The 13,496-nt window shown below is 41.4% G+C and overlaps 1 protein-coding gene across 1 annotated transcript in view; it reads left to right on the plus strand.

Moving 5' to 3' along the window:
• The first annotated feature begins 205 nt into the window (after positions 1 to 205).
• LOC101632034 (guanylate cyclase soluble subunit beta-2-like) overlaps positions 206 to 13,496 on the plus strand; it is a 32,109-nt gene continuing 18,818 nt past the window's right edge. Inside the window, exons 1-9 of the mRNA XM_012723176.1 lie at positions 206 to 276; positions 471 to 570; positions 1,431 to 1,627; positions 3,244 to 3,355; positions 4,500 to 4,603; positions 6,202 to 6,418; positions 9,640 to 9,960; positions 10,653 to 10,801; positions 11,334 to 11,480. Coding sequence (XP_012578630.1) covers positions 259 to 276; positions 471 to 570; positions 1,431 to 1,627; positions 3,244 to 3,355; positions 4,500 to 4,603; positions 6,202 to 6,418; positions 9,640 to 9,960; positions 10,653 to 10,801; positions 11,334 to 11,480 — 1,365 coding nt within the window. The 5' untranslated portion in view covers positions 206 to 258. The remainder of the gene's footprint in view (positions 277 to 470; positions 571 to 1,430; positions 1,628 to 3,243; positions 3,356 to 4,499; positions 4,604 to 6,201; positions 6,419 to 9,639; positions 9,961 to 10,652; positions 10,802 to 11,333; positions 11,481 to 13,496) is intronic.

The following is a 13,496-nucleotide window of genomic DNA, read 5'->3' on the forward strand; positions in this document are numbered from 1 at the left end:
AATCCTTCCAGAGCAAGAAATGAACTCATCTTCACTTGAAAATTCCTCTGAGTGCTTGCTTTTGCTGAGAGGGAAGAAGTCTGAGGTTATTTGGTCATAAGCCAGGCTACAGCAGCCAGCCACTCCTGGGAGTGTGAGCAGAAGCAGGATAGCATAGTAGAAAGGCTCACTAGACGATCAAAACATTATTCTACCATGAGTTTAGCTTAACCTGAAAATCCATTTCCTCCTCTTTAAAATGGACATAATTCTTACCACATGCCATTGGTTAGGAGGGTAAGCATAATATAAAAGCCTGACATCTAGGAGCCAAAACCATGGTAGATTTTATTTTTATGTGATTGGAGCAGGGGTTTGGAGCATAATTTTGTGGGATGTAAAGGATAAGTACTGTTGTTTCATAAGCCTTCAAAAGTATAATTTAACCAACTCATATTCATTGGGAGTAACATACTGAGTCTTTTTACCAGGAGATGAATGCACCATCGTTTCGCGTGGAGAGAGATGCAGACGGGAGGATGCTTCTTCATTATTACTCTGATAGAAGTGGTCTGTGCCACATTGTGCCAGGTAAGGGGGTGTGTCCATGGCATCAGAGCTGTGGGGACTTCCTCAGAAATTCTCCAGGAAGGCATGTCGCTGGGGATAAGTGCATCTTTTAAGAAATTTGACTCTTCTCCATTTAAACCATAAACTCCCAAGGTCTTTGAACCTTGAAAGTAAGCTTTCAACGTGTCAAAAGGAGTTGTTTTCCTTTTTATTTCAACATTTGGAATTATGCAGGATATTCCATAGATGTGATAATAATGCATGCATTATTTTGTGTCAACAATTTGTATTCATCATTAAAAAAAAATAGCTTTGTCCATGTTTTCATAGAGTGCTTAAAACTACCATGGTCAATCCTTGAGTAACATTACATATTTCAAATAACAAGTCCTATGTGCTTGGACATTGAGTTCACATCGCTTCTTTGCATCTGAGTTGTGCTGTGATGAGCATCTTCATATCAAGATGCTTTCTCTGTGCTTTATACTGTAACTCTGGGGCAGATTTCTAGAGGAACTCTTTTTAAAACATGACCCCCCTGCAGCTTTCACAACTGAGTTTTGCTTGTAGTATTTCTAGACTTTGTTTGGTGAAATAAACTTCCTGAGGTAAACAGATGAGTTGATGTTTAACTAGAAGTTAAAGTGGCAGGGTTAGCTGGCATTTGGCAGGGACAGATCTCGCATCCAGTCACGCACGTATTGCTGAAATCTCTGCTGTTGATGTTTTTTTTTTTTTTTCATTTTTTTATCTGTCATATGCTGCCCATTTTGATGCAGGGCCTGGTATTGGTGAACCCTTGACTAATCGGCCATGTATGGTTTAATTGCTGACACCACTGCTCTCTGCCATCCCTCACACTAAGCATCCTTCTGTTGCAGGTATCATTGAGGCTGTGGCCAAAGACTTCTTTGACATCGATGTGACCATGGATATCCTTGACATGAACAAGGAGGAGGAGAGGACAGGCAAGAAGGAGCATGTCGTGTTTCTGGTGGTAGAGAAACCTCACAGACAGATGAGAAAGGCAAAGCCACAGAAGTTACAGGATGGAGAGGACATCCAGCGAGACCAAGAGGTACTGGGCTGGCTGTATCTTCAGAAAGCAGAGTTCCTCCTGGAGGTACTTCCTGTCTTAGAAAATGCAGAGAACAGCATAAGCTGGACCATCGAGTACTGGAATCAAAACAGCGCTTCTCAAGCTCAGCACTATTGCTAGTTTGGGCCATGTGATTCTCCACTGAGATGGTCTGTTCTGTGCATCTGCATAAATCTTCCCACCAACTGCTAGTTGTACCCTTCCCCATCCCCTCAGTTGTGGCCACCTGTATACAGCACAGCTGTATACAGTCAACCTGTATAAATAGTGCCCAGCTGTAGAAGTCAAACTATCTTAGGCACTGCCATGTGTCCCCAGGTGGGTGTGAGGTAAGAGTTCTCCTAGATGAGAACCAGTGGGTTAAGGCAACATGGATAATAGGAGGATTTGGGGACATACCTTAGCCTGGAACACATTTACTAATAGCAGTGCCAATAAAAAAGGGCTTGGGATTTGGCTTACTTTGTAATGCTCCTAGATTTTAAATTAGATTGACCATTCATGGTCCTTATGTCCACTTCTGCATCTGGGACCTGTTAGGAATCTGGAGCCAACACCTGACCCTGTGGTTGATTGCCTATTGTATCTTGTAGAGTGACCTATCTGCAGGTGCCACATAGGTTAGGGGCACAGCTCTTTGGTCCACAGAGTTTATACAAATATCCACATAAGTCTGTGACTCCTGTGATTTCAATGTTTATATCTTAGGATATTCTGCCCACCTCAGAGTCTCCTCACTGTTCACTACAGCCTCAGGAAGAGATGTAGATACATGATTTTCCTGACAGCCCTCTCGTGAGCATTTTTAAAAAATATTTTTTATGGCCCTCCCTGGTGGCGCAGCAGATTAAAGCACAGCACTGAGAAGCTAACGCCACTTCTGCATGAGTTCAATCCCCGCCTGTCCGGAGGTGACCACATGGCGTGGCAGACCTCTCCTGACCTGCCTGCTGCTCCCCTCAGCAGTGTACTCCGTTGATCTGCCTGTTCTGCTCCCCACTCTGTCTCTGATGAAGCCTCTCGCCGCTCCTGAGCCTCTGGCCTGTACCCTAGTTCTGTATGCACAAATAAATAAATCTTTTAAAAAAATATTTGTTTATGTATGCATACAAGAACTGGGGTACAGGCCAAAGGTGTGGTAGGTGAGAAGATTCACCAGAGACAGAGTGGGGAGCAGACCAGGCAGATAGGTTGAAACACCCTGCTGAGGGGAGCAGCAGGTGCACCAGGATGGGTCTGCCACTCCATGTGGGTCACCTCCCTGGCTGGGGACCAAAATTGTGCTGCAGTGGCTATGGATAGCTTCATAGTGCTGCGCTTTAACCTGTTGCACTACCAAGGAGGGCCCCCTCCCTTCAAATTTTGTGCAAAGGTCTTATGGCCTTTGGTAGAGGAATGTCATGAGGAGTCCTTAGGACATAGAAGTCTCAGGACATAGAGTCTTGCTACAAGTCTGGAAGGCTTCATCGTTCCTCTGGCTCCAGTCAGGGCAAATGGGCTTGTTCACCTCAGCTAATGACCAAGTCAATCACATGACCACACACATGACCAGTCACCTGACCAGACAGGGCTACTTCTCTCCCTGCCATCTTCAGGCCCTGGATGCAGCTTTCCTGAGAATGAAGGAGAAATACTTGAGTGTCTCTGTTTGTCCTGTGAAGAAATCCCACTGGGAAATTGTGAGAAGTATAGTCATGTTCGGAAAAGGTGAGTGGGGAGTCCCTTGGCCTCAGTTCTCAGAGCAGTTTGCTTGGTGCTGGCAATGACAAAATCCTCTCTGACTATGATGTTACGCATTTCTGCAGAGTATGGATTTGGCAGACCTAGCTTTTCACTTTAAAGTGTCACATATTACTTGCTCCCTTTATATATGTTGTCATCAAAGAAAGCCACTGAAGAGTGAAATAGAATCAGTCCCTATTGGCGGTTGGATTGAGAACTAGAACAATGAATTTTCCACAGCTCCTGTTCTGGATTCAGGTCTTCTAGAATGGCCTGAAATTCTGGGGATTTTAACCTCTGTGTCTAGTTGTGTAAAGAACACTGAGACAAGAGTCTAAAAAGAAGATTTCTAGCTCTGTCCCTAAAACGCAGGTGGCCTGGGGCAAGGTCTTCCAACTTCTACCTGGAAAATGAAGGTGCAGGCACCACTGTTAACTGTCCTTGTTGAGCTGCTCCGGCAATTAGCACCTGATACCTGGTTGGGTGGAGCAGCCCAGGCCTTCTGCTACAGAGCTCTACTTCCCGCCGCCCTCGCCCTCCGGTCAGGATGACAAGCCTCTGGGAGAAGGGTTGCAGTGCTCAAAGGGCTGCATTTTGAGTCCCTCAAGCCCTTGGCAAGCAAGTTAAACATGCAATTGACATCCTTTGTTTAGGAGATTTTCATATCAAAAAGGCTCCATTTCGAATTTCTACCCCCTGCCAAATAGGGCTGTTGGTTAAATTTTCATGTGCCACCCAAAACTGTCAGTCTAAAAAGCTCCATGGCAAATGTCCCTGACGCTGGGCTGGGCGCACACGCTCAGCTCTGCTAGCCCATTGTCTAGCTGTCACCGGCTCAATGCGACTCTGTTTTCATGGCAAGACGTACTCAATTGGCCCAGAAACTCTTCAGTGGCGGGCAGAAACTTGGCAGCGGGCAGAAGGGCTTCTCAACCTGGTAGCAAGTTTTCTGTTTGTTATAATTTTGAAAAAGAATTGCCGTGGCCATCTGGAGACGCCGAGGGAGCCCACAATAAAGAGCCAGGACTGCACTCTGCCTGTGAAACATTTCAGATGGGAGCCTAAGCTTGCTCTGTGCCAGGCTGGTGGTGCCGGGCACTGCCAACAGTGTCTCTTTCTCTACATCCAGGCTATCTCATGAACACCTTCACGCCGATTTATCCTGAGAGGCTCTGGATAGAAGAGAAGACATTCTGCAATGCTTTTCCTTTCCACATTGTATTTGATGAATCAGTAAGCAGTTATTTCCCTCTGTAATTCCACTTGGGGAGGGAGTATACTGTATAGTCAAATTTTGAGGCTGGTGGGAACTGTCAAGTTCCTGAGGATCACTCAGTGTTGTGACTAGCATTTAGCCTGGCGGGAGCTTTAACATCGTGGCATCCCCAGACACCAAAATGCAGGCTCTTCTTCATTGACATGGAAGAAGGAAGCCCCAAGAGGCTCAAATTAGTGGTGCCTGAGCCATTTTGCCATTAGAGAAAATCATTACATCAAGAGACAAAAAAAAAACCTCAGTGGCCATGGGAGGGGAGGGAAGGTTCTAAACATGCCTCCCCATCCTTGTGATCCCCATAGATGCCTCGCACCACCCTCTGTTTTCGCCTCTTGAAGGTAGAGCAGAGGTCTGTGCCAGCTCCTGCCACTCTTCTGTGGGCACTGTGACAGTGACCACTTAAGCCTGGTCATTACCAGTTTTCTGGATAAAATGTGTGTTAACTGACTTGCTAATAACTCATTTAAAGGGTCATTAAACAAAATAAATTTGGTCCAAAATGTCACTTAAAATACCTTCAATCCCTGGAATTTTCTCTGATATTTGAATGCCTAGACATGTTGATTCCCACCTACCTGTCGACTGCAGGATATAGATTCGATGGAAGTTTAGTCATCGGAGGTCCTACTCTGCTTCATCAAACCAAGGAAATTAAACAACCCTGTAAGAAATAAGGAGAATCGTACTGACTTTTCTCTAGAACCACAGTGATTATTCCTGCTTCTGATAATATTTTAAACACTGATCTACTTAAATACTCCCTTCATTCTTGAAAATTGGACATAGAATAACAGATAATTTAATGACAATTCTACCACAAGCTGAGGCTGATTTTTTTTTTAAAATATTTGTTCATTTATGCCTACAAACTTGAGTACAGGCCAGAGGTGCAGAGGTGGTGAAAAGGATTCACCAGAGACAGAGCAGGGAGCAGAACAGGCTGAATGATGAAGTACACTGTTGAGGGGAACAAATGGCAAGACAGGAGAGGTCTGCTGTGCCATGTGGATCACCTCCAGGGCTGGGGATCAAACTTGCACTAAAGCAACTACGGCTAGTTTGCAGTGCTGCGTCCTGACAAGATGTGCCACCAGGGAGGGCCCTGAGGTTGATTTTTTTAGCCTGACAGAGTACCCATTGTTAGTAATTTAAGTATTACTGGGTAGCCTGTGCTGGCATTGTAGAGTTTACATAAATAATGTTCATTTTACTCTACCTTCTGTGTGTTCCCTGGGGATCTATAAAAGATATCTGTCCAACATTTCATGACAGACAGGGTTGCAGAATTTGGGAGAGAGAGAGAGGGAGAGAGAAAGGAAGAAATGAGAGTTCTTTTACAAAACAAGTTTTAATCTTTGTTCCTTGCTAGTTGGGATGCTTTTTAGCTTGCCCAAATTATTATTCTCTTGCAGAGATTTGCTGCAGGTTTGATTTTTTAAAAAATGTGATTCCTTCCATGGTGTTTATCCCACCATACTCCCCTGTATTTCACAATGATGCTTGAAGGGAAGTTTATAATGCAGGTTGCTTTCTTATGCATACTCTCTGTGACTAGCTTAGGGTCAAGCAAGCTGGAGTGAATATTCAGAAGTATGTCCCAGGACTCCAAACCCGGAAGATTCAATTAGATGAGTATTTCTCCATCATTCACCCCCAAGTTACATTCAACATTTTCAGCATCTGCAAGTTTATCAACAGTCAGTTTGTCCTGAAGGCACGAAGAGAAATGATGCCCGAAGTGTGGAAGAGTCAGCCCACGCTCAAACTTCGAGGTACTAACTCACTCCGTTCCACCCCTAGTTTGAGGGAATGGTCAGAAAGGGAAGAGGCCCACTCTTTCAGTTTCCTCAAGAGAGTTGGGTTAGAAAGTGAGACAAAGCCTACATTTAAAACAGTTGTTTTATTCTGACATTTCAACTTGACTTGATCTATAAATAATGTATTTTATTTCTTCAACCATATTGAGTCTAGATGTAAATAGACTCTAGTTATATTTTTATAAAATTCTGGTGTCTATAACCCAAATGTCCAGGATACCTGTGGTACTATTAGTATTAATTTCATGCCTGTCCTTTATATAGCAATCTGATTATTTGCTCTCCTAGTAATGGAACACACATTTTAGTGGTGTTTTTTTTTTAATTATGATAAAATTTCTATAACATAAAATTTACCACTTCAACCATTTTTAGTGCACAATTCCATGGTATTAAGTACATGATTACTTAATGTTTATTATACAACCATCAATCATTATGATAGTTCTGCTCCAGACTTCTTATGTCTTGCAGAACTGAAACACTGTACCCCTTAAACACAGTCTTCACTCCCTACTCCACTGGCAACCACCATTCTGCTTTCTGTCTTTATAAATTTGACTATTTAGGTACCTCTTATAGTGGAATCATAAATATTTGTCCTTTTTGACTCTTATTTCACTTCAAGTTTCATACATATTCTAGCTTAAGTCAGAATTCCTTTGCTTTCTAAGGCTAAATCATTGTTATATTATTTTAATTATATTGTGTGTATATGTGTTTCTTATCCAGTCACTTGTTGATGGGCACTTGACTGCCTATACTTTTTGACTTTTGTGAATAATATACTATGACCCCATCTCTTTATATCCCTAGTTTTGACCCACTTTAGTAATATTCAAAAATATTTAATGGAAGTGTTGGATTATGTAATTCTATTTTTAAGCTTATTGTGAAACCTCTGTACTGCTTCCCATAGCTGCCCCCACCATTTTACTCTCCATCAGTGTTGCCGAACCTTCCAGTTCTTTTACATCCTCATGAGTACTTATTATATTTTATTGGTATTAGTTTTTGTTCCTAAAGAGAAATTCCTAATGGGTCAGGAATACTATCTCACAGTGGTTTCGACTTGCACGTTTCTAATTACTAGTGATGGTGAATATTTTTCATGTGCTTATTGACATTTGTATAAATCTATTTGAGAACGAGCCATTCAAGTCCATTGCCCACTGTTTCTTTGTTGGTGAATAAAGGAGTTCTTCAGATATATCAGCTATAGAGTTGCCTTTTCATTCTGTGGACTGTGTCCTTTGTTGTACAGATGCTTTCTATTTTGGGTGTAATCTATCTATTTTGTCTTTTGTTGCCTAGTCTCATCCAAAAAATCATTTCCAAATAGTGACATGAAACCTTTTTTATGTTTTCTTGTAAGAGTATTATAGCGTTTGCTTTTAGAGCTATTAGAGTTTGTTTTATCTTTTGGCATATTTTGAACCATCTTTTCATTAGGCCTACTATTAGATCTCCCAGACAACAGCACAGGCTGAGCTGTAGAGCTCTCTGAGAGGAAAACAAAATGTTCACAGAACCCTGAGTCAGTGGTAGAGTGGAGTGTTGTGAGGGAAGATGGCAAGATGGGGACTTGAATGCTATCATGCACTTGGATAGGTTTTTAAATGTCCACAATGATCAGAATATTGGTTGAGAGTGATCAGCCTAGAGGCGTGTGAAGTGTAGTGGAAGGATGATTGGGAGACCTGGGAGCAGTTGCCACTGAGATGCAGAGGAGAAGACTTACGGGCTGGGATATGATCAGGGAGGAGACTCACAAGATTATTAAGGCAGAAATTGGTCACTGGGCATAGGGGTTGAAAAGGAGTAATATTTGGGATAATTAATAACTTTCCTTGTTAATTAACTGGTGTTGATGAGGTTTGATTCACTGAGAAAATATATGATGTAAATCCATTGAGTGCAGGAACTTTTGTCAGTTTGAGTCATTGCTATATCCTTAATAACTGAAATTGTGTGCCTAACACATAGTAAGGATCAAATATATATATGTGATAAAAGTGTTAATAAAGAAATAGAAGATTTTCAGAGGGGACTGAAGGTGAGTTCATGTGCAGATATCGATGTACAAATACTTAATTAGTAATGGGGGAAAAATCACCATTGATAGGAGTATAAGTTGTCACATTTGAAGGCAATTTGGCAATATGTCTTAAAATATCTAAACATGAGTATATTATTTAAGTAATCCCATATCTAAAGATATATCCTTTAACAAAATAACCTTGATTATATACACTGACATCTCAAGTTTGTCAATTGTAGCATTGTTTACATAATGATAAACTAGACATGATCAATTCTGGTTTCTTGTTTAAAGAAAATCGAGTATAATCAAAGAAACCAGGGGGAAATGATGCAATTTCTATATTTAATGCTATGGGAAAATATCTGTTGTGTATTTTAAGTAAAAAATTCAAACTATAAAAGGGAAGCACCAGATATCCACATCAGGGGTATAATTATCAGTGTAGTATGATTATGAGTGATTCTTATTTTTTTCACTTTTTAAATTTTCTGCAATGAATGTGTACTGCTTTTATAAAAAGATAATAAGCATATCTATTTTTTCAAGAGACATGTATCTTGAGGCCAAGAAGCAAGGTTTCTTTGCAAATTCAGTTTCATTGGCAGCATTGTGTTAGTGTAGGATGCAAGTATGAGATGCAAAAGAATACAAGACACCATATTTTAGGAAGAAGCAAAAAAAAAAAAAAAAAAAAAAAGTAAAAAGAAAGGACCAAAAATATACCAAACCTAAAGAAAAGAAGTAGGGTAGGTCTTTCTCAGAGAGAAAGCAGAATCAGGTGAGTCCCCAAAAGCAAAGTTTTGGGGAGGGGGGACTTGCTTAGCACCATCAACAACAGAAAGACAGAGTAAAGAAAACACCGACAGATTGGTGTTAGAGTAGGTAGCTTGAAGAAAGAAAAGCAGCCATGGAGAGAGCAAAGTGGGAATTGGGAGAGCTGAATACATAGAAGTCAGAAGTATAAGTAACTTCTATGCAATTTAGGTTAAAGGGAAGAAATGAGACTGCAGGGGTAGAAAGCATGTTGTGTGTGTGGGACCTTGGGTGGGAGGGAAAGGGGGGCCAGTTGGCAAGCGAGCCTCATCTACCTGCGATACGCTATTTTGGTGCTCTTTCTTTCTGTGCTGGGAAGGCCAGATGATCTGGATGGAGTCCATGCGGTGCATGATATACATGTGCTCCCCAAAGCTCCGCAGCCTGCAAGAGCTGGAAGAACGGAAGATGCATCTTTCTGATATCGCCCCCCATGACACCACGCGGGATCTCATCCTCTTAAACCAGCAGCGATTGGCTGAGATCGAGTTGTCCAACCAGCTCGAGAGGAAGAAGGAGGAGCTGCGTATCCTCTCCAAGCACTTAGCCATAGAAAAGAAGAAAACAGAGACCTTGCTTTATGCCATGCTGCCTGAGCACGTGGCCAACCAGTTAAAGGAGGGCAAAAAGGTCGCCGCAGGTGAGGCAGTCCCTACCCTTCACAGCCTCTGAGCAAGAAACAGTGTGCTTGTGTGGGTAGCGGCACAGCCTGTGAAACCAGACAGACCTAAGTTTGAATTGTGGCTCCGTTCTTTGTTAGCAACGTGATCGTTGGTTAATTACTTAAGTTGAATATCTTCATTTTCCCCCGTCTACACTGAGAATAGTAAACATAAATAGGAGTGAAATACGGGTTAAATTAACTGGCCTGTCTACCCCTGGCCCCCTCTCACACATGTACTGTGTTAATTATAAGGACATGTGTTGTATTTTCCAAGGATTTAAAACTGTGTCCTGAGACTGGCTTCTTTGCTCAGGGACCATGAATAGGGGTCTTCACTGTAAACCTGAGTGTTAACTCCCACATTAATGAAATCATGGAGTACCTCTAAGGATCATTCTGGAGGACCACCTCTTTCTGGAGGGAAGACGTCACATTCACTCCTTATCACTTTCCATTTGTCTTAGGCGTGTGTTCATTTACCAGACTGTGTGGTGAACTCTAACCTGCTGGAGTGCTGACCTAGATCCTGGGGACCCAAAGGGGTTCACTGCCCAATGGCCACAGAAGGAATTAATAGGGAGGAAGCAGCCAACGGGCACTTGAATGTGGAGTTCATAGAATTACTCTCTATATGTCTGGCTATCACTGACACCTGGTTTATGTTGCAGGAGAATTTAAAACCTGCACAATCCTTTTCAGTGACGTGGTGACATTTACTAACATCTGTGCTGCCTGCGAACCTATCCAAATAGTGAATATGCTAAATTCTATGTATTCCAAGTTTGACAGATTAACCAATGTCCATGATGTCTACAAAGTAAGTATATCTGGGGTGCATGTCTGTGTCAGGGTGCTTAGGCAGGCAGGTGCTTGCCATGGGTCTTTCTTGCCTCTCTCTTCACTGTGTGTGGGTTGATATGGATAGGAGTGGGGTGTGGAGGAAGAGCTAAAGGGAATTGGAAGAAATTTGGCAATTATTTTATAAAACCCTGTGCTACGATGTCTTGGAGAAGCCAACACTGTTTATCCAGAGCATAATTCTACTTTTTAAATTCAGGAGAGAGTCTAATCTAAGTGACATATACCCACTATATTGCAACATATAACTATGCTAGGGAGCTTCATCTTCTCTGGGTTTTATTTCCTCCAAAAGCCAGAATTCCATTGGCCCTCTAATGTTGGTTCTTGAGAAATTTTCTTGTAGCTGCCTCCCTCTTACTTCTTACACCACTAACAGCTTTAATATGATTTCTGTCAATAAGTAGAAAGTTAAAGATATTATTTAGTGTGATATCTTCAGTAAGCTAGGATTTAGAATCCCCCTGAATCCCTTTTTTCTTCCCTTGCAGGTGGAAACAATAGGAGACGCTTACATGGTGGTGGGGGGCGTGCCAGTTCCTATTGGAAGTCACGCTCAAAGAGTGGCTAATTTTGCGTTGGGGATGAGACTTTCTGCAAAAGAAGTGATGAATCCTGTTACTGGAGAGCCCATTCAGGTAGATCTTAATGGCACACTTCGCTTAATACCAACTGTCTCACAGAAATAAGTAAAATTCTGTTTATCCGTCATCTCAGGTAATTGTTGTTATGTGAATAATTGCAATGGGTAATTTGCAACGTTCTTTCTCTTCTCTTGCCTATGTTGCTAAGTAATAGAGATATTAGTCCAGATAACATTGTCCCAACTTCTCTCAAGTTTCAGAATAGGTTTTGGAGTTGGGAACTTTTTGTGAATGCCTCTTTTGTCCAGAATGCGGGACAGGGCTGAGTGTCTCCTCACTTAGTTTGTGGGACTCAATCCACCTTGGAAGTCGGCCATTGATAATTCTTGTTTTCTTGTTCAGTCATTTCAACAAGTGGCTCAGACTTACTAAATAGCTAACTTTTCATCTTTTAAGGAAACTGTATATCCAACATGCTGTCTGACAGGTTCAGAACTCAGGCTGAGGTGTGAAAATGCTGCCAGCCAGCAGGCTAGACACCATGGTGCCATAAGATATTCATAGTAGCTTTCCTTCCAGCATGGCCGTTAGTGGGACATCTGCTCGCCTCTCTCACAGGAAGCTGCTCTCCCAAGTTTGGAAGTTTGTTCACACTGTAAAAGTCAGACCATTTTGGAAATTAAGGGCAGGGGTTTTCTTTGGTCTGCTCAGCAGATTCCAGGCATCCCAAGAGGGCAGCACTCTGCCTTTCAATATCAAAATGACTTTCCTGCACCTGTCAGTCACATACTCGAAATAAACTAAATAACCAACTAAAAATAAAGTCAATTGTAAGGTGGAATATTACCAACCCAATTATCACTGTTATGCAGGAGATTCTGCAAATGGGTATGCTCACCACCACAGCCAGCAGCTGGGGCCCTGGCTACTATGTCCTCTGTAGCCTTCAGAGTAAAAGCTAACTTTAGGTAATCGCAAGAGCAACATGTCCATGGATACTTCATCTCTTGTACATGAAAATGAATAAAACTCTAAGTAATAAAAAAATCAAGATGGGAGGCAATGAGGTAAGAGGTACGGTACATAAGAGATGTATTAGTTTAGTGACTATAATATCATCCACTGAAGAAAAAAATTGAAAAATATATCGTGTAAAAAGTACGTATGTATATGTGAGAGTATGAAAGAGACATGGCAACAGAGTGGGGGAGACACTACATCGACAAGACAGATAGTAAACGATGGAGATTTTCAAACTGAATTTACCAAGAAGAAAACAGGATAAGATGCTTTGAAGTCTAAGGATAGGGATGTAGCTAGCAGCATCATACATCTACCCGAAATAGTATACCGTCTGGATTTATTTAAGGAAGTAGGGAAAATGACTGAGAACATTTTCATTCTTAAGAGAATTATACTGCCTTGTTACAAATTTAAAATTAGTACTCTTTGAGATTCTTGATTATTTCATTTATACACTCTTCAGTATACATATACTATGATATTATTATGCATGAGACAGAGACAGTATCACTAAATGCTTTCAAGGATTAAGAGAAATATATTACAGGCTCCTTTTTCTAGAGGGATTTATAGTGTTATTTCAAGGAGAAGATCAAGCATGAAAAGACAGCTAAGTCTCTCTAGGATATAGATAGTTGCAAGAGAATGCTGTTCCCATACTAGTGATTTTTTTTTTTTTTGCCCCAGACCCCGCCAGAGAGCATATAAATGCAAATGAAATAAATTTCAAAAAGTGACAAGATTTTTCAAGGAGCATACCCATAATTATGTTCACCCCGAGTAGAAAAATAATCCATTGAGGTGAGGGTGAAAAGAAAGGAATCTAAATTTTAGTGAACTTTAAAAATATAATTTGTTTGCATATATTTTACACCATTGTTCATTTTTGTACAATGTTTGCTTTCTTCTCTCAGGTGTAGTCCCCATAAAATTCCCACCACCAGTTCACCCCTGCACCATCACCATAGTCCCTTGTGCTCTCCTGCCTCCCTGCAGAATGTCTCTGATTTATAGTTGCCTGTTTATTTTTAAAAATTTACCATTATT

The sequence above is a fragment of the Condylura cristata genome, unplaced genomic scaffold (assembly GCF_000260355.1).
Source record: "Condylura cristata isolate star-nosed mole 26May11 unplaced genomic scaffold, ConCri1.0 scaffold00010, whole genome shotgun sequence".
Classification (NCBI taxonomy): domain Eukaryota; kingdom Metazoa; phylum Chordata; class Mammalia; order Eulipotyphla; family Talpidae; genus Condylura; species Condylura cristata.